Source organism: Geotrypetes seraphini, chromosome 10 (assembly GCF_902459505.1).
Source record: "Geotrypetes seraphini chromosome 10, aGeoSer1.1, whole genome shotgun sequence".
Classification (NCBI taxonomy): Eukaryota; Metazoa; Chordata; class Amphibia; order Gymnophiona; family Dermophiidae; genus Geotrypetes; species Geotrypetes seraphini.
Window position 1 is genome coordinate 65,772,962 of NC_047093.1, and position 25,216 is coordinate 65,798,177.

Genomic DNA, 25,216 nt, shown 5'->3' on the forward strand with positions numbered 1-25,216 from the left:
GAAATAGACACTAGAAAATTACATGGGATTATTTCCCGCGGTTATCCACGGGGACGGGGACGGTGATGAATTTTGTCACCGTGTCATTCTCTACTGTGCATTTTGACCTGTTGCCACTACCCACTGAATGTCTCCTGTCCTTACCTCCATTCCTCTATCTGTTCATGGAGGACTGCAGGGAGTAAAATTGTGATTTTTGGTTTTCATTTTCTTTTTTTTCCCAGCCATTTCATTTAACATTTGTTTTCATTTCTGATTCTTGTAATGAACACCTTCTTGTCTGTATGTCTCACTGTAATAGTAGCTGGAGAGTTATTACAAACAGATAGCTGCAGAAAAAATTGGAGCCAGTCGTGATAGACTGCCCAGTGCAGTTCAAGTTCCTTAATCTAATCTTGTAAGCACATGAATACTGAAAATGCATATCAGTTTGCAAGGTCTGGTCAGCTTGAGCTGGCCTGTCATTCTGAAACAGGCAGGAATAGAAAGTGTGTATTCCCATTAGTTGTACACAGAATGGCATTTTTGAGTAAACTAAATATTAGATCAAGAGGAACAAAGTTAGACTTTTGCTTCTTCTCTGTATTCTGGTCTCAAAGTTCAGATATAATTCAAATCCCTGTTGCTGGTTTCTTGTTGATGCTAGGTGACAGGCACACACAGACATAACCTCCCCATGAGGTTTTCTTTTCTACTTCATAAAATCAGTACATATGGTGACTGAATCGAAGATGGCTGAAAAAAATTATTTATCTAGTCTGCTCAGCTATTCCTGTGTCACTGCTAAGGATATATCCCAGCTGCCAGACATATTGAATGACTGCTTGTAGAATATGGCTCCAAATCCAGGACCATTTTTGTCACTTTCTGGGCTTACAAGATTTCCTTGCTTCAGTCACACCTAGCTCCCTTCCATGCCCATCTCTGTCTTGAAAGATTGTGCTAATCTAAATAACTACCATTTCTTGCATGAGTCTCAATGGCAGATGCACAAAACTCACCGTGCATTTGATGATTGTTGCTAAACCAGTTTTAACCAGTTTAGCGGTAAAGTATTTCAGCTATCGATGCACAAAACGGCAAATTGCAGTCTCTTCCATGGTGTGTAGCAGCTTCCGATATGAAAATACATTACAACGAGCTCATCATTATTAAAATGAGCAGTCTGATTGATGCCCACATGATGCACAAAATGAAATGCCGGTTTTTAACGCTCTGACCAGAGGGCCACCGCGTGAGCGGACTGCTGGGCATGATGGACCACTGGTCTGACCCAGCAGCGGCAATTCTTATGTTCTTACATCACAAACGTGAAGCGATAGGAAAGGGTGGGGGGTGGGGGAGAACTACAATTTAAAAGTAAAGAAAACATAAAGGATAAACTATAATGGGGAAGCAGGCGAAAGAAGATTATTTAATAACCTTGGCTATTTCTAAGTCTATTCAGCAGTTGTAAGCATCTTGGAAGAGGTAGCTCTTTAGATTTCCCTTAAATTTGTCTCAATTTTTTCCGCCCTAATATGAAGTGGCAAGGAATTCCATATTGTAGGGGCTGTAATTGCAAATGAAGTGGCCTGACGCATGCTGATGATTTTCAGGGATGGGGTATAAAGAGGATGTTGCGATGAGGATCTTAAGACTCTCGAAGGTAAGTAACTTTACTTAGTCGTCTTAACCCAGTGCAGACAGTGCAAGGATAGATGAGTACACAAAGCACAGAACCTGTTGAAACCACCATTGTGCTTGCAGAGTACCTTAGACAGTACTGCCATCTTTTTGCATATATTATGGGACTAGTCTTTAAGCCCGTTACATTAACGGGTGCTAGAATAGATGTCGGTCTCTCTCTCTTTTTTTTCTGTCTGTGTTTCTCTCTCTCTCTCTCTCTCTCTCTCTCTCTCTCTCTCTCCTTGGCTGCTTTCTGTCCCTCCCTCCCAGAGCAAAGCATGATTGCTGTCTGCCCCCCAGCGCAGCCCCCTTTCTCTCTCTCTGCACTTCCCTGAGCAGTAGCAGAATTTTTACCAGCATGGGACACCTCGCAGCATCCATGTGACACCCTCCTGCTATTGCTCGCCTATCAGGAGACAAGCCGCTGCCACTGCACGCACTGCAAATAGAATACAGCCACGGAGGCACACATCATGGCAGCAGGGATCATGGCATCGTAAGTGCGCATGCGCGCTTAGGATTTTATTATAGAGGATATTAGTGCTTCATTGCTCTGTCGCTGCCAGGTATGTCCCCTTGTTTTCTAGATTGTTGTACAAGACACAAAACTGACATTGTTATCCTTATATTAATACAGGAAGGAAAATCATTAATAACCCCTTGGCTCCTTATACTGGCAAGACACAAAATCAATGCCTCCTGAAATTATTTTCTCCTTTATTTTATTGAGTCATGTCCTCTTTCTTTTTTTTTTTTTTCCCCCTTTTCCTTTATTTTATTCTTTTTATTTCACTTTGATAACAGATTTGAATTAAAAATCCTTGCCCTTGGTCACTTTAATATCTTGAAAGATGCATTTTAAAAACCATACCACAAATTTTGGATGTGGGCGCAGAATAGAAAATACGTAGTATACCTGAATATAGTGTACCATGAGCTACAACTGAAAAATATAATTAACTAAATTTAAATGAATGCATAAAATATAACTTTCATTAACATCCTTGCTCCACTGCACTTGAAGTCTTCTGCATGGTTTTTTGCAAGTCGATCTGGCCCTCTTCACTGGTAAACCACCAGCAAATCTAAGGGAGCTTTCTACTAAAGTATGGTTATTGCCAGGCTTCTCTGTTAGTATCTGGGGCAGTTCCCAGTATCTTCCAATGTAGTTAATACAAAGAAAATACATTTAGGGCCAGATTTAGCAAACAGCGCTGATATTGGCAGCTGTCTCCAAAAGTGATGCCAATAGCATGTCAGTCACGCAATGGTGCCATTTGCAAAATCATAGCTTACGTCTAACATAGGTGTCAGTAATGTAGACCAGGGTTTTAAAAGCCTACCTTACTGGTGCCTATGCTACATGTCAATTGCATCCATAGAGGCGCCTAAAGGCATCTAAGGTCACTTCCAGCCAAAACCACACCTACCGTGACCTTAAGTGCTGCTAGGCACCTCTGTCGATGCAGTTCTGGTGCTCTTTCGGTAGGCACCTGTAGGTGCCTACTTTTTTTTTTTTTTTTTTTTTAACGATCATGCAATTACTATATTTTCACGCATTTAACGTGCGCATTATACACGATTTTACAAACCGTGCATAACCTTGCGCGTTATACGCATGAGTGCGTTGTATAAATTTTTTTTTACATCGTTCCCCCCCGACGTCCGATTCATCCCGCAGGACCGCTCGCACCCCCACCCCGAAGGACCGCTCGCACGCACTCACACCCGCACCCCCACCCCGAAGGACCGCTCGCACCCCCACAGCCTCCCGACCCCCCCCCCCCCATCATGTAGAAGCTCCTACCGTTGTCCTGCTGCTTCCTCTTCTGGCGGTCCCGCCCTTTCTCTGACATCAGAGAAAGGTCGGGACTGCCGGAAGAGGAAGCAACGCAGACGCAGGGCTCACAGAAGGGCCGGGACTGCCGGAAGAGGAAGCAGCAGGACAACGGTAGGAGCTTCTACATGATGGGAGGGGGGGTCGGGAGGCTGTGGGGGTGCGAGCGGTCCTTCGGGGTGGGGTGCGGGTGCGAGTGCGTGCGAGTGGTCCTTCGGGGTGGGGGTGCGAGCGGTCCTGTGGGGGGGGGTGAATCGGATGTCGGGGGGGAGGGGCATCAGGCTTTCAGGGTGGGGACAGGACTTCAAGGGGAAGAGGAGAGTCGGAGCGGCCGAAAGGAGAGTCGGGGTGGCCAGAGGAGAGTCGGGGCGGGCGAAAGGAGAGTCGGGCGGCGACGGGAGAGTCGGGGCGGCATGCATGGTATATGGGTGTGCACGGTATATAAAAATTTATTTACATAAATTACAGTTTCCCACGTGCTATACCCGTGTGCGCGGTATATGAGTGAAAATACAGTAGTTTGATGCAGTCAATTACTGTGCTGCTTAAAACCAATTAAGTTAGGCAGCGGTATGGTACCTACTGCTGCCTAACTTGTGGTGCAGTTTTGAGAATCTGGGTTTTACTGCCCATCAATTGCATTGCAGATAATACAGATGAACTTAGCGAGGGAATTCAACAAGCAGTGTTAGGGCTCTAAGTTGTGGTAAATAGCCCTTACTGCTACTTAAACAACACTAACGCTGCAGGGCCAAAAGTTGTGCGGTGATTAAGTTGCTGTGCATTACTTGGCAATGAGATGCAAACCATGCAAATGCATTTGTAGTACTATGCGAATTGGCAAACGCATCATGAGGTGATATACTGTAAGCTGCGTTGGGGCCAAAAAACGATGGTAAAATAACCCCAGCTCTTCGCTGGAGTTATTTTACAGTCCAAGAGCTTCATGGCTCGATGCTACCGAACTGCAGTCTGAATTACTCACCCTCCCGCAGATACCCCATGGCACACAGTTTGCGATACACTTGTACAGTATTTCAAGCTCTTCGTCAACAGCTCTCAGTCTCTCTCTGTATTTGGTTTTTATAGCATACAAAAATAGACAAATATACCCTCCATCCTTTTTATTAAACCACAATAGCAGTTTTTAGCGCAGGGAGCTGCGCTGAATGTCCAGCGCTGCTCTTGACGCTCATAGGCTCCCTGCGCTAAAAACCACTATTGCGGTTTAGTAAAAGGTGACCATATTGTAAAATATAGACAGCAGATATAAATTCAGAACTGTGCATAGTAAGTGAAGGGAAGTTTTCATCTCTGGGAATTTACCCAGTTAACTATTAAGTTATTTGGGCAAATTCCTTTGAAAACTGTGGTAATACTGCCTCCACTTTGCTAAATTTAAAATAAAATCATTTTTCCTACCTTGTCTGGTGATTTCTGGTTGCACTTTCTTCTTCTGACTGTGCATCCAATCTTTCTTCCCTTCTATCAGCCTGTATGCTTTCTCTCCTCCACACCTCATTCCCTCCCCCAACTTTTTCTTCCTCTCTCCCTGACCTTTCTTTCTTTTTTTCTGTTTCTCTTCTTTCCTTCTGTTTCCCTGCCTGCCCCCTTTCTTTCTTTCTCCCTGCCGTTCCCCAAGCCACTGCCACTGCCGCTGCCATCGGGGAACAGGACCCACCAATGGATAACAGGCCCCAAAGCCGACGCCGACGCATGCTCTCCCTGACGTCAATTCTACAATCGGAGAGGAAGTTCCGCCCAGCCAGGCAGCGATTGGCTGGCCCGAACTTCCTCTCCGACTGTAGAATTGACGTCGGGGAGAAGAAGACTTATCGGCTCCATAGATTAGATCGCCAAGACAAAGTGAGTCCTGGGTGATCGACTCACTTTGCCTTGGCGAGCTACTGGCGCCCCTGCCTCGGGCCCCCTGTCAGCTCCGGGCCCGGCGGCCCTGCGGCACACCAGGCAACATCTCGCGGCACACTAGTGTGCCGCGGAACAGCGGTTGAAAAACACTGCATTAGAGCAGATGTGATTCTGTTTAGGACGCCAGTACATGATTCTCAGCTGCTTCTCAGGCAGCCACCAAGATCGGCATCCTATACAGAATCAGCCCCATAATGTTTACACTGTAATGTGATATTTATTTATTCATTCAATTTTCTATACCATTCTCCCAAGGGAGCTCAGAACAATTTACATGTATTTATTCAGGGACTCAAGCATTTTTCCCTGTCTGTCCCGGTGGGCTCACAATCTATCTAATGTACCTGGGGCAATGGGGGGATTAAGTGACTTGCCCAGGGTCTCAAGGTGCAGCGTGGGTTTGAACCCACAACCTAGGGGTGCTGAGGCTGTAGCTTTAATCCCTGTGCCACACTCTCCCCTCAGGCTTAGCTTCTTTCTGGATTTTGTTTGTAGCAATTTTTTTATTGAATTGTTCCTTGTCTCCCTCCCTTAATTGTGGTCTTTAAGATGAAATAATTTCTTCTTTGATAGGGATTTTGGCTTTTTTAACTTTCTTTTCCTTTTTTTATTATTAGCTATGTATAATTTGCTTCTTTTATTTTTCTGTGTCAAAAGAGATTTCTTGGATTGTTTTTTTGAAAAACCTGAAAAAAAAATATTTTACTTGGTGTGCAGTGGTGGCAAAAGGAAACAGAACATTAGGAAAGGAATAAAAAAATAAAGTAAAGAATATTATAATGCCTCTGTATTGTTCCATGGTAAGTCCTCACCCTGAATAATGTGCAGCCAAATTAGAAAAAGTACAAAGAAGGGCAAACAAATGATTAAGGGTATGGAACTCAGATGAGGAAAGGTTTAAGACAGGGGTGTCCAATGTCGGTCCTTGAGGGCCGCAGTCCAGTCGGATTTTCAGGATTTCCCCAATGAATATACATGAGGTCTATTTGCATGCACTGCTTTCATTGTATGCTAATAGATCTCATGCATATTCATTGGGGAAATCCTGAAAACCCAACTGGATTGCGGCCCTCGAGGACCGACATTGGACACCCCTGGTTTAAGAGATAGGTCTCTTCTGTCTGGAGAAGAAACAGCTGAGGGGGGATGTGATACACATCTACAAAATGGAGTAGAACTAGTAACTTGTAAACATTAACTGATTGTTTTCTCTTTCAAAACATACAAAGACTATGGGCTCCTTTTACTAAGGTGCGCTAGCATTTTCAGCACGCGCTCCCAATTAGCGCACGCTAAACCCCGCGCTACGCATAAAAACTAACACCAGCTCAATGGTGGTGTTAGCGTCTAACGCGTGCGGCAATTTAGCACGTGCTAAAACCGCTAGCGCAGCTTCATAAAAGGAGCCCTATAGGACACTCCTTCCATAAAGACTAGAATGACTACAGCGTGGATCAGACTAATAGCATTTTAACAACAAATGCCACAAAAGTTACATGAAGTTATATGGTAATACCTTTAAAACAAATAGGAGAAATAGTTAATCTTTGGAACTCGGGGCCAGATTCTCAAAAATCAGCGTTAAAAACTGACGGTTTGCTGTCGCAGGCATTTTATGTAGTAATTAAAAAAAAATGCAAAAGAGGTTGGCGGACAGTGGTGAAGATTCACTAAATTTACATGCATTGAGTCGCTGGCGATAGTGATCGGCACATGCGCAGAGTACACAAGGAAAGAGGTGTGAGTGTGCACATGTGCCAGGAAAAGCAACACAATGCAATAAGCATGTGCCTTGTTTGAGCATAATATATGCTTACGTCATATGCACGCGACACACGTGGCTGTAGAGGTTGGTCGCAAAAACTGTTCATGTTGCAAGAACAGATAGAAGCCTAGCATGAGCAGTTCATGTCGTGAAAACAGAAGCCCAGCATTTCCTAAAGCTGAATTTTGGCTGCTGTAGAAATACAGCATTGTTCGTCATCTCGCTTCAAATTTTTCAGTCGCAGTATAAAAGTAGGAGAGAAGCAACGTCGGCTTTTAACAAGCGTGCATAAAACATGCCTTTCTCTCCCCAAAGCTACTATAATTCAGGTAAATCTTGTAATTTGTTTGTAAGGTAAAATTTTATCATGAACCACAGCCAGAAACACATCAAGAAGTGTGCTTTTACCGCTCCCTTAAAAAAAATAAAAAAATAAATAAATATATATATATATATATTTAATGTGAATCATGTAATTTTTATTTTTGTTTTATTAGCTACTGTCAAAACACATGCCACAAGTTGCATTTTTAACTGTGCTGGCACTGTACCAGCACCCCCGGACTAGTCGCTGATTTTTGTATCCAGACGCCGACGCCGCTGTTAGAGAATGGCTCGGCAATTTTTAATTATCCACTGGAGTGCTCATTTCAGTGTTGAAGAGCCAATTTGTATGGCAGTGTCAGAGACTGCTAGCAAGCTAGCTAAAGACCGCGGTATGCCGTTTTGATAATCCACCGCTAAAATGCATGCAGGCTAAACTGTCGGAAACTAGTTAACAACCGTGCTAAAGTTTTGAGAATCTGGCCTTCATTGCTGGAGTAGCAGATTTGGGATTTAAAAGGGTTTCCGCAAATTTCTGGAGGAAAAAAGTCCATAATCTGATATTAAGATAGACATGGGGAAAAGTCAATATTTATTGGATTTAACTGTTCCATTTTTGTTGTGAATAATACACTATAAAAATATAATTTTATCAAAAATACTGCAAACCTAATAAGGTCCCTATAATACTTTTTTTAAAAAAATTTTGTTTGGAGTTTGATGTATTTTTGGTGAAATGTTTTAGTATAGAAAGTCACTACTTATCTCTGGGGTCAGTAGCATAGAATTTTGCTGTTTCTTGGAATTCTGCCAAGTGTTTGTGACCTGGATTGGCCATTGTTGGGAGTAGGATACTGGACTATATGGACCTTGGGTCTGACCCAATGTGGCAATTCTTATTAATTTTATGCAAGCAGATTGATCATGGGAAATCAAGTTCTACAAAACAGATTAGCCTGATTTTTGCCTGTACTGTGACAGTATGGCATTATTAGCTTCTGTTCTCTATATTCAGTCTGTGTAATAACCTCAACCAGTCTCTCTCTGCAAGCATGAATCTAAGCGATTTAAAACAATGTTCAACTCTCCTACATTCATGTTGTAGTGCAAAGCTTTCCTCATTAGCCCCAGTACACTGCATAAACTCTTAGCTTCTGACTGAGAAAAATGTTACTGCTACTTTAAATGTAATGCATGGAGTGAATGCTGGAGAGGGGCCCTGCCTGCATGCTGTAATAACCCAGTCATCTAGTCGGAAAAGCAGCCAGATGTAATAGGGAGGCAGGAACGCGGGCTCTCATGGATGCAGCACTAAATACATAAATCAGGTGAATCAGCTTAGGCAACGGCTGGTTTTTGTGCCTTGGTTGCATGCAGAGTTTTCTTCCCGAATGCGTTTATATGAGGGAATGGAACCCAATAACCTTCTGGACCCTGAAAACTCCAACGGTAAGAAGTAGAAGCCATGCAGAAGAATGAGGAATTGTGGCCGAGTTAAACGTACTCTCCAAGTCAGTGATCCTACTGGATGTGTGTCTGTGCGTCTGTCTGTCTGTGCATGTCTCTGTTACTGCTGGATTCTTCATGGATCGACAGGGTTGTGTATGGAAGCGTAACTCACTGGTCTTACAAATTGCCAGGATTGAATGGCTGGAACAAAATCTTGCACAATGAGATGAAATTTCCAAGGTAATGAGAAAGCTGTTGTTCAGTGTGAGAGCTGTTTTTTAAGTGCCCATTTCTTGCACTGTATGCAGAAGGAATGAGGACCTGGGCTCGGGCCAGAAAAGATATCTCCAGGCTTTGTAGGCAGCCAAAGAGAGAACTTTTTGCTTATCCCTGATGTTAGAGACGCAGCCTCTCCAGTTGCAGTGTCCATGCTAGGCAGTGCATAAGGTGGGATATTTCAGGGATGTGAAGAGAGGTATGCATGGATCTGAGTGGGTTGAACAGCCTTTTGAGTACACAGAAGATCAGTGCAAAAAGAGAAAAAAACAAACAGTGTTACTCATGGCTTAACCTTTTTTTTTTTGCAAATCTGTTTCTTTTGGAAACGAAAAGGGCAAGGAAAGATTATTAACTGGTTTCAGAACAAGTTCCGTCCATCTTATGTTTCTCAGTTTCATTTTGTGAATCAGTTTTCTCAAAACACCATTAAAAATTAAGTGAGAAACTAATTTGGGGACGCAGGTTTTGTGACATTTGTTGTTACAATGCTGTTAGTGTGATCCACGCTGTAGTCGCTTTATGGAAGGAATGTGATAGGGGAGCGATGCAATGCCCACATAAGGTTGGAGTGCTGTAACATGGGAATGGACAGCCTGCCAGAGTTAGAGGGTCCGTGGAATGTAATGCAGCATTTTGGAAATAAGAGCTTCAAATAAAACTTCACTGGGCTGCAATTCCATGGGTGTAAAGCAAAAAAAAATTTGATTAAGGGTTGATGGAGATGAAAGAGAGGCTTTGCTTAAATTTAAACAGTTTTAACTCTACGAATTCTGTGTTCTATTGAGTGCTCAGCAGAGCTGATTCTTAAGCAGCCTGGACTGATATGTCTGCTGCTGAAGTATATGACACTATATGCTCTTCAGAGGTTACCTGCCTGGTGATCTCATCTTTCTCCTTAGCCAATCAGGAGCAATATTCTCCTGTAGCAGCTCTCAGGTTAGATGGTAATCTAACATGGGAGACTTCCAGTAGAATTGCCCTAGCATTACTTACCTAAAGTGGAATACTTCAGAATTTGAGTATCGTAGAGCTCTCGCCTGCCTGTGATAATACAGCTAGATTGTAATTTATAAAGGCACAGCCTGGCAGTTTTCCTCCAGTGGTGATCTGGTACCATGTGAAGCTTCATTTGCAACCAGCTGGGGATTTTCCCTTACCCTAGTTTCTCACTCTGGGGTTATGAATTCTGTCTTTTCAGCTTCCCAGCCCCACCTGATCCAGGAAGCAGAGAACCTGAGCCTGGATTTCAACTTTGCTTTCACTTTATGTCAGTGTGCAACTTTTATCAATGGGTAAGCTCAACATGGGTTTTTTAGTTTGATTTTCATTAGTTTATTTACTAGGCTTTATTTGCCACCTTTTTGAAGAAATATACCCAAAGCAGTTCTTGCAAGTCAGTTTTCAAAGAGAAACTCCCTGTGGGCTTCCCTTTGAAAATCTGGTTCAGCGGGGAGTTTGGGTTTGCTGCATCTGCACATAGTGCATCTGCTTCAAAGCAAGTGCATATAGGAATTTCAAAATGAAATCCCCAGGTACATTTTATTTCCCTGATAAACCACACACCATTTTCCTATAGAGGAAATTTTCAAACATGTCTAAGTTTTTTGAAAATTAACCCCTGCACCAGGGATGCACAACACTAAGGTCCATATGCTCAAAACTCACCATGCCTTTAATGATCAACACTAAACCAGTTATAACCGGTGTAGCGTCAAATCATTTCAGCTATCAATACTCAAAAATGGCTAATTGCAGTCTCTTCCGTGGTTTGTAGCAGCCTCTGATAATCATATGTAAATGGATTGCAACAAGATCATCAGTATTAAAATGAGCACTCCGATTAATGCTCAGATGATGCACAAAATGAAGTGCTGGTTTTTAACACTCCAAAATCTCTAAGTCTGGAGGTACTGGTAGCATTAAAAAAGTGCAACTTTTTAATGGGCACAGATATTGTGCATGTATTATGCACAATATCTGTCCCCATTTTTAAAAAAAAGTCAGGCTGGGTCCCCCCCAAATAGCCCCTTGACAATGGCCCCCCTACCCCCACTCCCGAACTTAAATATCGGCAGGGCAGGAGGGGTGCCCACTCCCTCCTACCTTGGCTACCTGGACCTGCCCCTGTGAAGATCAGCAGGTGGGATGCACTGGGAGGAGCTTAAGATTCCTATTGGTTCAGTTGCCTAAGGCCCCTCCCATAGGAAGAGGCCTTATGCACCTGGGCCAATCAGAGTCTTAGGCCCCTTCCTGGTGATCCCTCCTGCCGATGTTCATGCCAATGTACTGGAGGCAGTAGATGAACATCTCTCTCATGTATATTCATTAGGATTATATAGGAAACCTGATCGGTTGGGTGACCTACAGGATCTGGAGTTGCCTACCCCTGCCCTACAAGCAAATTAACTCAGGATCTTACGTACTCTGCAAGTCTCAAACTACAAGTTTTTTTGGATCTGGAGAAATTGTTGGAACATAATCTGAAAGAGGTGCAAAATAGACTCAAGCAGTTCACAATGATCTCCAGTTGTTCATAAATTGCATTCTGGATTTACCTGAAATATTTTTGGCCTCTGGAAAGAGAATAGTAAGAATTATTGTCATACTAAATATCAGCTATCATGAAAGGCAATATTACTCCCCCCCCTTTTTTTATTTTTTATTTTTTAATAAACCATAGCACAGTTTTTAGCTCCGGCTGTGGTGGTAACAGCTCCGATACTCATAGAATTCCTATGAGTGCCAGAGCTGTTACCTCTGCACCCGGCACTAAAAACTGTGCTACGGTTTAGTAAAAAAAGGGTGGGGGGAGGTTAATGAAATAGTCAGGAAAATAAAAATTCACTATAGCCTCAATAGATGTTCTGTTTATACTCTCACTCCACTTACAGACGTGTTCTTCAATGCTATTTAGTCATCATAATGTACATTCAGCAGTCCATGGATTCTTAATCTATTTATTCCAACTCCAGCCTGGTATAGGTCTGGGCCAGATCAAAGGCCTTGTTGCTTTTCTGGGAGAGCAATTTTGACACAGTTGAATTATTGCACTGATAAATTGGAGGATAACAGGAAGAAACAAGTTTCAAGTTTATTGAAATTTTGATGTAAACGCAATATTAAGTATTTTCAATGTGTATAACAATAATAATAATTTGGGGGGACAGATAAAACATTTTGAAACAATTAACATACAATTTTAGCCATAATTGATTAGTGATACATAAGAAAGGCAGGTATAATTACAATTGTTTAAAAAAAAAAAATTTTTAGAAAAACATTTAGGGAAGAACACTGTCCTCTCTCCCCTCAAAACAAACAACTTTATGCTGTTTTTAAACATTGGCCAGAATTTACCATGCAAAAGGTGCTTTTAAAGTACATGTCATGGCCAATTCCACTCACAAGAAAGCACAGTGCTGGTCTATGGTACTTTTAGTTTGAAGGGTAATCCTATATCATATTCAATATCGATTAAAATCCTAGGTGTCACCTTGGATTCCACCTTGTCGTGTCACTTGCACATCTCCAATGTAGTTTCATCTTCTTTTCCAAAGCTTCATCAGCTTTGCTCAGTCAGGTCACTATTAAACCTCAATTCTTTACAAATCCTTGTGCATTCACTAGTTATTTCTAGATTGGATTATTGAAATTCATTACTTATTGGACTTCCGCAATACCAACTGCGTCGACTCCAGCTAGTACAAAATACTGCGCTCAGGCTTCTTTATAATCGCTCAAAATGCGATCACATCACTCCGATTCTCAGATTTGAGCACATGCTTCTGATCTCTTTCAGGATACCTTTCAAATATAACCTTCTCACTTTTCAGATTCTGGACTCTGGTCTTCCTCTATTCTTATTTTCTCATTTGATTCCCTATTCACCCAGGAGAGAGCTGTGTTCCTCAAATCAATCCTTTCTGTCTCTTCCATCCTTTAGGCAGCTGTTTTTGGATATTTACAGAGGCTCTAGTTTCTCTGTAATGGCTCCAACTCTCTGGAACTCTCCCATTATATTTGAGAATAGAAAAATCTCTGAAGTCATTTAAGTCTCACTTGAAGGCTTATTATTTCAAAATGGCATTTGGACCTAGTTCCTAATAGTTTGTCACTTTGCAACTTTTGCCATGACTTGTGACTAGGAAGTCTTTATCTCTGTATTATTTTCTCATAATTCTAGGTCTAGGTAGTTAATTTCCTTGTAACTTTTTCATATTACTTGTGACCAGGTAGTCATTATCTTATGCTTATCTTTACTTTTCTTCTTTCTGTATCCTACCCTCTTGTTCCTATCCTGCTTGCTTTTCTCTTAAGACCTTTCCGGCCCTTTTTGTCCTCTTGTGTCTAGTTTGGTTAATTTGTTTGTGTACATTTCCCTTGTTATATTTTTATTTTAAATATTGCCCACTGTTTTTATTTATTGTACACCGCTTTGATTTGACTTTTTTGTTGTTGTTGTTGTTTTTAAAAATGGCAGTATATCAAATAAAATAACTGTAACTGTAATTTCATCTTTAATAGCTCCCTTTTCTTTTGGGTTGATCGTCCCTGTACTTAGAGGCTGCCAGGACTTCAGACACAGACCCTACATGCTCCCAGCAGGGAGGTTTAGATCCCAGACATCTGGGAGAGTGAGAATACAGTAGAAGTTCTAGACCAGGCACCAGACTCAAAGCAGCAGGCAGAGTCTGGGAAGGTAAAACAGGTTCATGAAGGGGAGATTTGCAGAAGTTAAACATCAAGAAGTAACAAAGAGCAAGGCATTCAGAGACTCATAGGAGACGCATCTGAGGAACTGGGTGAGTTGGGAGTATCAGGGTTATATGGGCACATGAGGACAGTCAGCAGTAAAGCATACTATAACAACCACTTAGAGCAGGGGATTCATAGGGCACCAATTGGGGTTCATCAGATCATCAATCCAAGACCAGTTTTTTCCTACCCTATACTGTCACTAGACTCCCTTCCTATTTATTTATTCATGTTCTATACCGTTGTCCCCAGGGAGCTCAGAACAGTTTACATGAATTTATTCAGGTACTCAAGCATTTTCCCTGTCCTGGTAGGCTCACAATTTGTCTAATGTACCTGAGGCAATGGGGAGATTAAGTGACTTGCCAGCAGTGCGGGTTTGAACCCACACTTTCAAGGTGCTGAGGCTGTAGCTTTAACCACTCCACCACACACTCCTATGTGGGCCCAGCCTTCTGGGAAATACGTGCATGACAGGGCCGGTGCTACTTTTCTTGAATAGAATCACAGTCCTTACCTTCCTAAAAATACTGCTTTGTCCTGCCCTAATGTCTAAATGTTTATTAAAAAAAATTATTGCTATACTGCCGTACAAACAGCATAAAAAAAAGAACTCCATGAACTACATAGGGCAGAACACAATCTTTCATAAGATGCAGAGAACGAATGATAACAATTCACTCCAGTCCTCCAGGCAGCCAAGTTCCCCTGTGCCATCTGTGAATAAAATGAACTAAAAATCAGTTCAAAAATATGCCTTGAGATGCTTTTTGAATCTGGAGGATGATAATTCAGAATGGATATCGGGCAGAAGGGCGTGCCACCACTTTGGGGCGAGAACGAAAGACAAAAGGCTGCATCTCGTACTATTTTGAGTCTAATTTTTTTTATTTTACATCGACAGCTTTATTTTCTTCTCTGTTACATTTTGCACACCCTCATTTTTGTATGCCACACACACACCTTACGTATACTGCATGCCTGCGAAGGCTTTTAATCTAATAACATGCATAACCCACATCCATAGGACTTTGGATCCCTAGGGCTGCAGGGACATAGAGTGCTGGCATTCTGCACTGGTACATTGTCAAGCAGGACTGATTCATGCTGCCTAATGATCTAGTTAGCACTAATATATACAGTTATACTTCACACACAACACTTGGTTATGATTATCGTGGTCAGGCTGCCTGTGGTGATGTCTATGCATATCAAGATAGTGCTCAGTATGAGGGCATTTTTTTAAAATAATGAGATGCCTAGGCTATGGATACATTGTGCCTATTTTATAAAGGAAATATATAGTTCCCTGGGGCTTGTGCAGATATGGGCATATCAAATTGCGTTAGCCCAATAATTTATTTTATTAGCCCCCTAATATGACTTAAAAGGCGCTTTCGCAAGTTGTCTTATATTTAGGTCATTAAGGGTTACGTAGTAATGAGATGCAAACATGCAAATGCATGTAAAACAGCTTATTACTGTGTAAAAAGCAGAACATGTCTTCCGGTGAATACCGAATTCGAGTTCCATTATTCTATAAAATGATGGTAAAATAAACCCAGGTTTTGGCTTGGGCTATTTTACTGTATTGGGAGCATTGGGCCTCAAAGCTGATGCTCCCAAGCTAGAGCTTAAAGGTGTTGTGCCACCCCACCCCTGATCACACTCCCATCCCGTCCAAACACATTCCTCACCCCCCCAAAAAAAAATCACCCCTACCATCACCCGGGGTCTATTGGCCCTGTACCTGGTGGGTCCTGTGGTCCTAGGGCTGAAGCAATCCCCAGTTGCTTCTGCCCTGCCTGTGCACTCCTAGCAGTAGTCTTGCCCTACTTTTGCTAGGGGTTATATATTTGTATAAAGAGGGTGGGAGGAGGGGAGAGAGCACCGACTCCTTTGATACTCCTTTTGCTGACCTTTGAGATCTGATGCTCCTGAGCTGTTGGAATAATCCTGCTTGGGAGGTGGCTTGGAAGCAGTGCCACTGCTGTTCATTTACCATGAGTCAGCAACCTGTGGTACCGAGAGACCCCAGGTTGCTGACTCCCATGGTAAATCAAAGTACAGTAAAAGTCTTGTACTGCTCTTGATAACTTCCCCCCACTGTGTCTTACAATTCTGTCCAAACTCTATCCCTAGGAACACTAATACTCATTCTGTATGAAAGAACATGAACAATTTTATAGGAGCTTATTTCTCTAGGTAAAATGCTGTTTTACTCACAGAAAAGCTTTCTAAAATTATTGTTTAGAAGTACACAAGTGGTTATGATTTTGAAGAGATAAGTGACTATCTGGCTCTTGATCATAAGAAGATCAGTCCGCCCTGGAGACTGGCTTCTGTTTTAAAAGGTTCCTTATTAAGAAATTGCTAAACTATTATCAAATGGGCTGAAAAAAAAAAATCATCTAATTTTACAATTTCCTAATGATTGGCTGGATCCAGATGGTAGTCTAATGCTCAGTGACGGGCCAATTTAAAACTATTAACCCAAAAGCTAGTTGTATGGGTTAGAGAATGACATGGGGACAAATCTTTCCCTGTTCCCGCAGGAACTCAATTTCCCCCTCCCGTCTCCACGAGCTTTGTCACTGTCTCTGTCCCAGCCCCATGCCTGTAAGCTCTGCCTTTAACCGCACAAGCCTCGAACACATGATTTTAAAGTGTTTTGAGGCTTGTGCAGATGACAGAGCTTGCAGGAATGGGGCAGGGCCAGGAAAAGAACATGCTGGAGTTCCCACGAGGATGGGGAAAAATTTGTCCCCGTGTCATTCTCTAGTATGGATGCCTCAGCACCCCCAATATTAATCAACATCCTTAACTGTGTCTACATAAGGGTAATTTCCATTAGGTTTAGCTCCAATCATTTTGAAAAGTTAGCTCCTATGGCTGTTACAGTCATTAAATGTTTATACTATTCCGTCTTTTAGTTCTTTGATATAACTTCCAGCTACTAGTAATGTACAGGTCGGTTTTGGACTTTTTCCATGATATTCAGACAATTCTTTTTGGTTTGTTTCACACATTCATTTTAATAAACAAATTTTTATTTAAAGTGCATTAATAGACTTAACACATTAATTTGTTGATCTAGCACAGGGGTAGGGATTAGGGAACGCCAGTCCTCGAGAGCCGTATTCCCCAGTCGGGTTTTCAGGATTTCCCCAATGAATATGCATTGAAAGCAGTGCATGCAAATAGATCTCATGCATATTCATTGGGGGATCCTGAAAATTCAACTGGAATACGGCTCTCGAGGACTGGAGTTCCCTACCCCTGATCTAGCATATACTAAATTTTTATGGGGCATTAATGAACCGAACATAAACTAAGGAATGCACATCCTTACCAGCTACTGTTGTACCAGTTCTAATAGAGTTTTGTGTGAGATGGGTCTCCCATATTTTCTGAGCTTACTAACCTGCAGAAAGGTCACTGCCGTAAGATATTTTGACCACTGTTTGCACAGCATTTGGATCAATCTCTTCAAGATTATAATCCTCTAATTTTGTGCTACATGACTGAAGCATCCATCCTAGCTTATTTAACTTCTTTCCATTGGTTGTAAAGTTTACATCTTTTGGTCTACAGTTGAAACATTTCAGAAGGAAAATTCACAGTTTAAGAATGCAAAAGTTGGAGTATCCTTCATGGATCCGCATTTCTCTAGAGCAGGGGCTCTCAGGCCAGTCCTTGGGACACATGTATCCACCAAGGTTTTCAGGCTATCCATAATGAATATGCATGAGCGAGATTTGCATATAATGGAAGTGACAGGTATGCAAATCTCTCTCATGTATATTAATTAGGGATATCTTGAAAACCTGACTGGCTGGGGGTCCCCCAGGACAGGTTTGGGAACCACTGCTCTAGAGTTACCATGAAGATGATAAAAAAACCTATCCGAGACACCCATTCCATAGTCCCAAAGTAAGGGCATAAGCAGTAAGCTGAAAGAAAAAAAATATCTACTGACAGCCAGTATGGGAAAAAACCCAGTTATGATCAACTAAAAGTATGTGTGCCACCATCCAAAGAGGCTGCAGCCTGCTTTTTCTTTTCTACCACTCTAAAATTTAGTACTTTTACTGGTTCTTGGTCTGCCTTTCTTTCTTTCATTAAAGAAAAAAAAAAAATAAATGCTGGAACATAGAGAACTCCAAAAATGTGCTGATGCTTAAGCTATAACCCTAAATTGCCCATTTGAAAGATTTGGCATTTTGGAATGGCAGTTTCTTCTTGACAGACTTTCCTGATTAGCAGTTTGTGTTTACTGGAATGGATAGTGGCTTTGTAGCTGTCTGCAAAATATGCTGAATGTTTTCTACGCTGCTTAACATCTGCAAGGGTTTCTCTCTAAATGTTCATTCAACACAACTCCATCATTTGGAGATGACAAAATAACTTTGGCCTTAAATGATAGCAGCAGATAATGCTGTTTTGTTTATGGTTTTCCAGCTTTTTCTTGTGAATGTTGTCAGAAAAAAATTGTTGCCTTTCTTATCAGTTCTTTTGGCATAATCTAAGGAAATACTTTTTTACAGAAAGGGTGGTAAATGCATGGAACAGTCTCCCAGAAGAGGTGGTGGAGACAGAGACTGCATCTGAATTCAAAAGGGCCTGGGATAGGCACGTGAGATCTCCCGGAGAGAGAAAGAGATAATGGTTACTGTGGATGGGCAGACTAGAGGGGCCATTTGGCTTTTATCTGCCATCATGTTTCTATGTTTCTTTTCAAATACTTTATAGTGGTAATACTCTGAAATTCAATGTTTCTTTAGTATGCTTATAAGTTCAATAGCATAGAAATATTTTTATAGTACTTTACAAGACAATTGATACATTGTTTGTTAGTAAATGGTCATCATTGCCTCCCCAGTAATAGTTTTGTCTGCTCTGTAGTTGTGTGTGTGTGTGGGGGGGGCTATTATACATTGTGATGGATTTGTTTCTTTGACTGGGTTGGCAGCACAGGTAAACTGCTTCAAGGTTTCCTGCTATTGATAAGTCTTCATGGACATAACAGGCAGTATGCTGGAAAACTAATGTAGTAAGAATTAGAAAATGACATGGGGACAACTATTTCCCCGCCCCACAAGTTTTGTTGCCCCATTCCTGTAAGCTCTGCCTTAACTGCATAAGCCTCGGAACACCTCTGCTTTTAAAGGATTTGAGGCTTGTGCAGATGAAGATGGAGCTTACAGGAATGGGACAGGAAAAGAACTCTCCGGGACAGGAAAATAAGTTCCTGCGGGGACGGGGAAAAATTTGTCCCCGTTTCATTCTCTAGTAAGAATCACTCATCAGTTGGCAGCCCAAGTATGCCATTAGTGCTCTCATCCGTGTATGTTTTCTGCTTACTATGTTCCCCTCCCCTCATTAAGAATATGACTTCCTTGCCCCTAGCTCTCCTCAATCAGCATTAGCACCTGCACCCAAACTATGCCTATGATTGGTCTCCTGGTTCACATAAGACTAGGGCTGAATTGAAACATAAGCATGTGCCTAGCATGCTAAATTCTGAAGGTGCCCGCAAAATGTTTCCTTCTACCCCCTGCCCCATCTGCTCCCAGTATCTGAGATCTTCTCCCTGTGCTTTCGTTGAACTCCCTTCTGCTCACCTACCTTCTATTTATGGACTTTTCAATCTTAAACCTGCCCCGGATAGAAAAGACATTTAAAATGAATTTCTATACAAGGGATTTTTTTTAAATCCAACTTGCTGATTAACTTGGTCTGAGAACCTGATACTTCAGTTTTGTTTCATTTGAGATCCACAAGCAAAAAACAAAAGGAATTGACTCCAAAATATCCACAAAGAAGAAAATCCAAAGAAAACAAAACAAAAAAACCTCTGTGGAGTGACGATGTTCCTAAATGGACTTTATTTGAAAGTATCAAAGTTCCAAAGATACACTAAAATCATCCACATAAAATAATTCCAGCCACATAAGAGCCTTAAAGGACCTAGTTCGCTAGGGATACAGGACCCAACACGGTCTGCGTTTTGACAAAAAGTCTTCTTCAGGGGTCCCTGGGGGTCCTATAAAGGTGAGTACGTGGGAAACAATTGTGTGGTGAGCCGGAAGTGAGACACTGCTTGCATTTGCACAGGGAAGTGGGGTGGGGGAAGGGAAATGCTGCTGCATAAGGTAATGTAGGGGGAGGGAATGCTGCTGCTGCATAGGGGAGTGGGGTGGGGGAGGGAAATGGAGGGGGAGGGAATGCTGCTGTGGCTGCTCCACAGGGAAGTGGGGTGGGGGAGGGAAATGGAGGGAGAGGGAATGCTGCTGTGGCTGCTGCACAGGGAAGTGGGGGAGGGAAATGCTGCTGCGGCTGCTGCACAGGGAAATGGGATGGGGGAAATGATGCTGCACAGGGAAATGGAGGGGGGAGGGAATGCTGCTGCAGCTGCTGCACAGGGAAGTGGGGGGGGAGGGAAATGCTGCTGCTGCTGCATAGGGGCAGGGAGAGAGATAGATAGAAATAAAGAGACAGCGGAAGGGAGACAGAAAGAAAGACACAGGGACAGGGAGAGAGACAAAAAGAAAGAGACAGGGGTAGGGAGAGAGACAGAAAAAGACAGACAGACAAATATTCTAGCACCCGTTAATGTAGACTAGTTATTGAATAAGTCTTGTGTTAGCCCAATCTTATATTTTGCATTCTGGAAACTGTAAAGGTTTGCACAGAATTTTTTAAAATAAGTTTCTTATCATTATGGAGCCCTTTTACTTAGCTGTGCCAGTAAATGGGCTTAGCATGTCTTAATGTGGGACTTTCCCACACCATTTCTAGCACATTCTTTTTCAGTGGTTTTTTTTTTTTTCTGGCCATGTTACAGGTTGACATACGTAGAGGGGCATTTTTGAAAAAAAAAAGTCTAAGTCCAACTTGGACTTGGAGGTATAAAAATGGCCATTTTCGAATGGCAAACTGCTGTATGTCCAAATATAATTCTTTTTGAAAATTGTCTACTTAGACGTCTTGGCCACCGGGATATCTAGGCCATCAGAATGTCTAACTTTATACTCTATTTTTGATCAGAAAAACATCCAGGTTGTAAACGTCTTAATCCTGACCATTTGGATATGGGTGGGGCCAGCATAGTAATGGACTGGCCACATAGAGCGATGGGTCACCTTAGCAGGCACTGCTATGAGCTTCACATAAAGGGTGCCAGCAGTATATCTCACCATAACCCTTATAATTTAGAGTGAGCCTCCCAAAACCTACCATACTCTCCTGTGTATCACCTCAACAGTACTTATGGCTGCAGGTGGCACCTATATGGTAGTATAGTAGAGTTTGAGTGGGCTTACACATTCTACCATAAATGTAGTGGTTAGAGTGGCTTATGGGCCTGGGCCCTCTTTTCTATGGTTCAATAGCCCACCCATCAGGCTACTTAAGACATAGAAACATAGAAAATGACGGCAGAAAAGGGCCATAGCCCATCAAGTCTGACCACTCCAACAACCCTCCCCCAATCTACACTCTATCAATCGTCCCCCAAGCTGCCCTCCTCTATGCTACCCTCGTAGGGATCCGACGTGGGCATCCCATTTATTCTTAAAATCTTGTATGCTGCTGGTTACGATCACCTGCTCCGGGAGCTTGTTCCAATGGTCCACCACTCTTTCAGTGAAGAAGTACTTCCTGGTATCCCCATGAAATTTCCCCCCCCCCCCCTGATTTTCAGCGGATATCCCCTTGTGGACGAGGGTCCTTTTAGAAGGAAAACGTCGTCTTTCACCTCTGTGTGACCAGTGATGTACTTAAATGTCTCTATCATATCTCCCCTCTCCCTACGTTCTTCGAGAGAGTATAGCCGCAACTTGTGCAGCCTGTCTTCATACGAGAAATCCTTGAGCCCCATCCTGGTGGCCATTCGCTGAACCGACTCAACTCTCAGCACATCCTTACGGTAGTGCGGCCTCCAGAATTGCACACAGTACTCCAGATGAGGTCTCGCCATGCTTCTGTACAATGGCATAATGACCTCTGGCTTCCGGCTAACAAAGCTTCTACGGATACATCCCAGCATTTGTCTAGCCTTGGATGAAATCTTCTCCACTTGATTAGCTGATTTCATGTCTCCACTAATGATCACCCCCAAATCCCGCTCTGCTGTAGTCCTGGACAAGGTTTCACCATTCAGTGTGTATGTCCTACACAGATATTGTTACCAAGGTGCATGACCTTGCATTTTTTCGAATTGAAGCCCAGCTGCCAGGTTGTGGACCAATGTTCCAGTAAAAGCAGGTCCTGCTTCATGCTGTCGGACAAATCATTTTTACTTGCGGTGTAACTCAGTGTTACATAATTTGGCATCGTCGGCGAATAATGCTATTTTACCTTGAAGCCCCTGAGTCATGTCTCCTATAAATATGTTGAAAAGGATCGGGCCCAAGACTGATCCCTGCGGCACTCCACTGGTCACCTTTGACGTTTTAGAGAGGGTACCGTTAAACAACACCCTCTGAAGTCTCCCACTTAGTCAGTCGCTGACCCATGCAGTTAGTGTTTCACCTAATCCCATTGATTTCATCTTGTTCAGTAATCTACGGTGGGGGACGCTGTCAAAAGCTTTACTGAAGTCCAAGTACACGACGTCTAGGGACTCTCCCAGGTCCAGCCTCCTAGTTACCCAGTCAAAGAAGCTGATAAGATTGAATTGGCATGACCTATCCTTGGTGAAACCGTGTTGGTGGGGGTTGCGTAGGTTCTCCTCATCAAGGATCGTGTCTAGTTTACATTTGATTAGTGTTTCCATGAGCTTACTCACAATCGAAGTGAGACTCACCGGTCTGTAATTTGCAGCTTCTACCTTGCAACCCTTTTTGTGCAGAGGAACGACGTTAGCTGTTTTCCAGTCCAAAGGGACTTTTCCCGTACTTAGAGAGAGATTGAAGAGTACGGCTAATGGTTCCGCTAGGACGTCACACAGCTCTCTGAGTACCCTTGGGTGCAGATTGTCCAGTCCCATGGCTTTGTTCACCTTGAGTTTCGATAGTTCGTTGTATACGTCACTGGGTATAAACTCGTGGTTCTGAAACGGGTCTCCCGAGTTATGCTTCACCTTTAACTTTGGACCTGACCCTGGCGCCTCGCAGGTGAAGACTGAGCAGAAGTACTCATTTAGTAGTTCGGCTTTATCTGAGTTCGATTCTGCATAATTTCCGTCAGGTTTTCTGAGGCGTACTATTCCATCTGTGTTTCTTTTTCTATCACTAATATACCTGAAGAAAGATTTGTCCCCCTTTTTAATGTTTTTCGCTAAGTTTTCTTCTACTCGGAGCTTGGCTTCTTTGACTGCCAGTTTGACAGCTGACGACTTAGTCATATATTTTATTTTAGCTTCTTTACCCTTCGAGTGTTTGTAGTGAATGAATGCTCGTTTCTTGTCTTTAACGAAATCTGATATCTCTGTGGTGAACCATTGAGGTCTGTTTTTTCTTCGCCGTGTACTCACGGATTTTATGTAATGGTTTATTGCTGCGTGTAGGGTTGATTTCAAGGTTGACCACATAGCCTCCACATCGTTGGTCACTGCTTTGTGTCGCAGTGCCTGATGGACAAAATCTCCCATGCCTTTAAAGTCAGTGCCTCGAAAGCTGAGAACTTTTGTTGTCGTGTTAGATCTAGTGAAACCTTTTTTGAGGTTGAACCATATCATGTTGTGGTCGCTGGAGGCTAGCTTGTCGCCCACTGATACCTCTGAGACACTTCCTCCGTTGGTGAGTACCAGATCCAGTATCGCCTGGGCCCTAGTAGGCTCCAACACCAATTGTTTGAGTTGTGCTCCCCTTATGGAGGAGCACAACTCAAACAACTTTTACTTTTACTCAAACAACTTTTACTCAAACAACACAACTTTTACTTCCGCTGGTAGATGCTGAAAGTGTGTTCCAGTCTGCATCGGGCATATTGAAGTCCCCTAGTAGTACCGTATCCCCCCGTAAAGTGATATTCTCAATGTCCTTGATTAGTTCTGCGTCTTTGTCTTCCAGCTGTCTTGGAGGTCTGTATATTACACCAAGGTACTCTTCAATCTCTCTCTAAGTACGGGAAAAGTCCCTTTGGACTGGAAAACAGCTAACGTCGTTCCTCTGCACAAAAAGGGTTGCAAGGCAGAAGCTGCAAATACAGACCGGTGAGTCTCACTTCGATTGTGAGTAAGCTCATGGAAACGCTAATCAAAAGCAAACTAGACACGATCCTTGATGAGGAGAACCTACGCAACACCCACCAACACGGTTTCACCAAGGGTAGGTCATGCCAATCCAATCTTATCAGCTTCTTTGACTGGGTAACTAGGAGGCTGGACCTGGGAGAGTCCCTAGACGTCGAGCAAGATTTATCCTAATGTGACACATACTATTGGCCTTAGGCAGGGGAGTTAGGTGAAGAGGTATGTTTTTTATTGCTTTCCTAAAGTTGAGGAATCCTTTAAGGGATCTAATCTGTGGGGGCATTTGATTCCAATGGCTCGGTATGAAGTGGGAGTAAGAACTTCATTTGGTGGTTTGCAGTTAGAGGGCACGAGCAGGGGGCATTTTGAGGCCTATTTCATTCTGGGAGCAGAGGGATCTGTTTGTCATGTATGGAGGAAGCTTGGTTGTCATGTAGCCTGGTGCCATGTCATGCAAGGTTTTGAACGCTAGCATCAGGCCCTTGAAGGCAAAACTTTTAGCTATGGGCAGCCAGTGAGCTGACAATAAAGCCTGGGAGATAGGGTCATGGGCATTGAGGTTTTTTAAGAAGTCTGCTGCATTTTGTACACGCTGGAGACATTGTATATTCTTCACTGTGGGCCATTGAATAGTGCATTGCAGTAGTCTATGTGGGAGAAGATTAAGACATAGAGTAGTTGGGTGAAGTCAGACTCAGAAAAGTAGTTCCTTACTTTTCGGAGTTGTCGTAGGTAGTAAAATGAGGAAGATACCACCTGAGAGATATGGTTGGAAAGCAATAGATTGGAGTCAAGGAGAATTCCTAGGCTGCTTGCTTGGTCCTTTGCAGTTATGGTAGTTTCAATTTGTTGGTGGACATCCAGTTTTTGATAGTGCTTATTCAGTTAGCACATGCTGTCAGCACATGAGCTGACTAGCTCTTCCATGCCCATTCTCTTCCCCTGACATACCCCCTCCACCCAAATATTTTAGAAATACATCACCGTTAATGTACATAAATGGCAAAACTTT

At 42.7% G+C, this 25,216-nt stretch overlaps 1 protein-coding gene across 20 annotated transcripts in view; it reads left to right on the plus strand.

Moving 5' to 3' along the window:
* Positions 1–25,216, plus strand: part of DAB2IP (DAB2 interacting protein) — an 898,952-nt gene that overhangs the window by 42,001 nt on the left and 831,735 nt on the right. For 11 of the 20 annotated variants that reach the window (XR_004540860.1, XM_033960821.1, XM_033960809.1 and 8 more), the window contains one exon: positions 10,450–10,543. The exons of 7 other annotated variants lie outside the window; for them this stretch is intronic. Coding sequence is in view for 10 of the 13 variants with exons in the window: in XM_033960821.1 (XP_033816712.1) it covers positions 10,450–10,543 (94 nt within the window). In the remaining 3 variants the exon portion in view is untranslated. Of the gene's footprint in view, positions 1–8,955; positions 8,973–10,449; positions 10,544–25,216 lie in introns of those variants that run through there. 2 more of the 20 variants (XM_033960831.1, XM_033960825.1) reach the window with 2 other exon arrangements.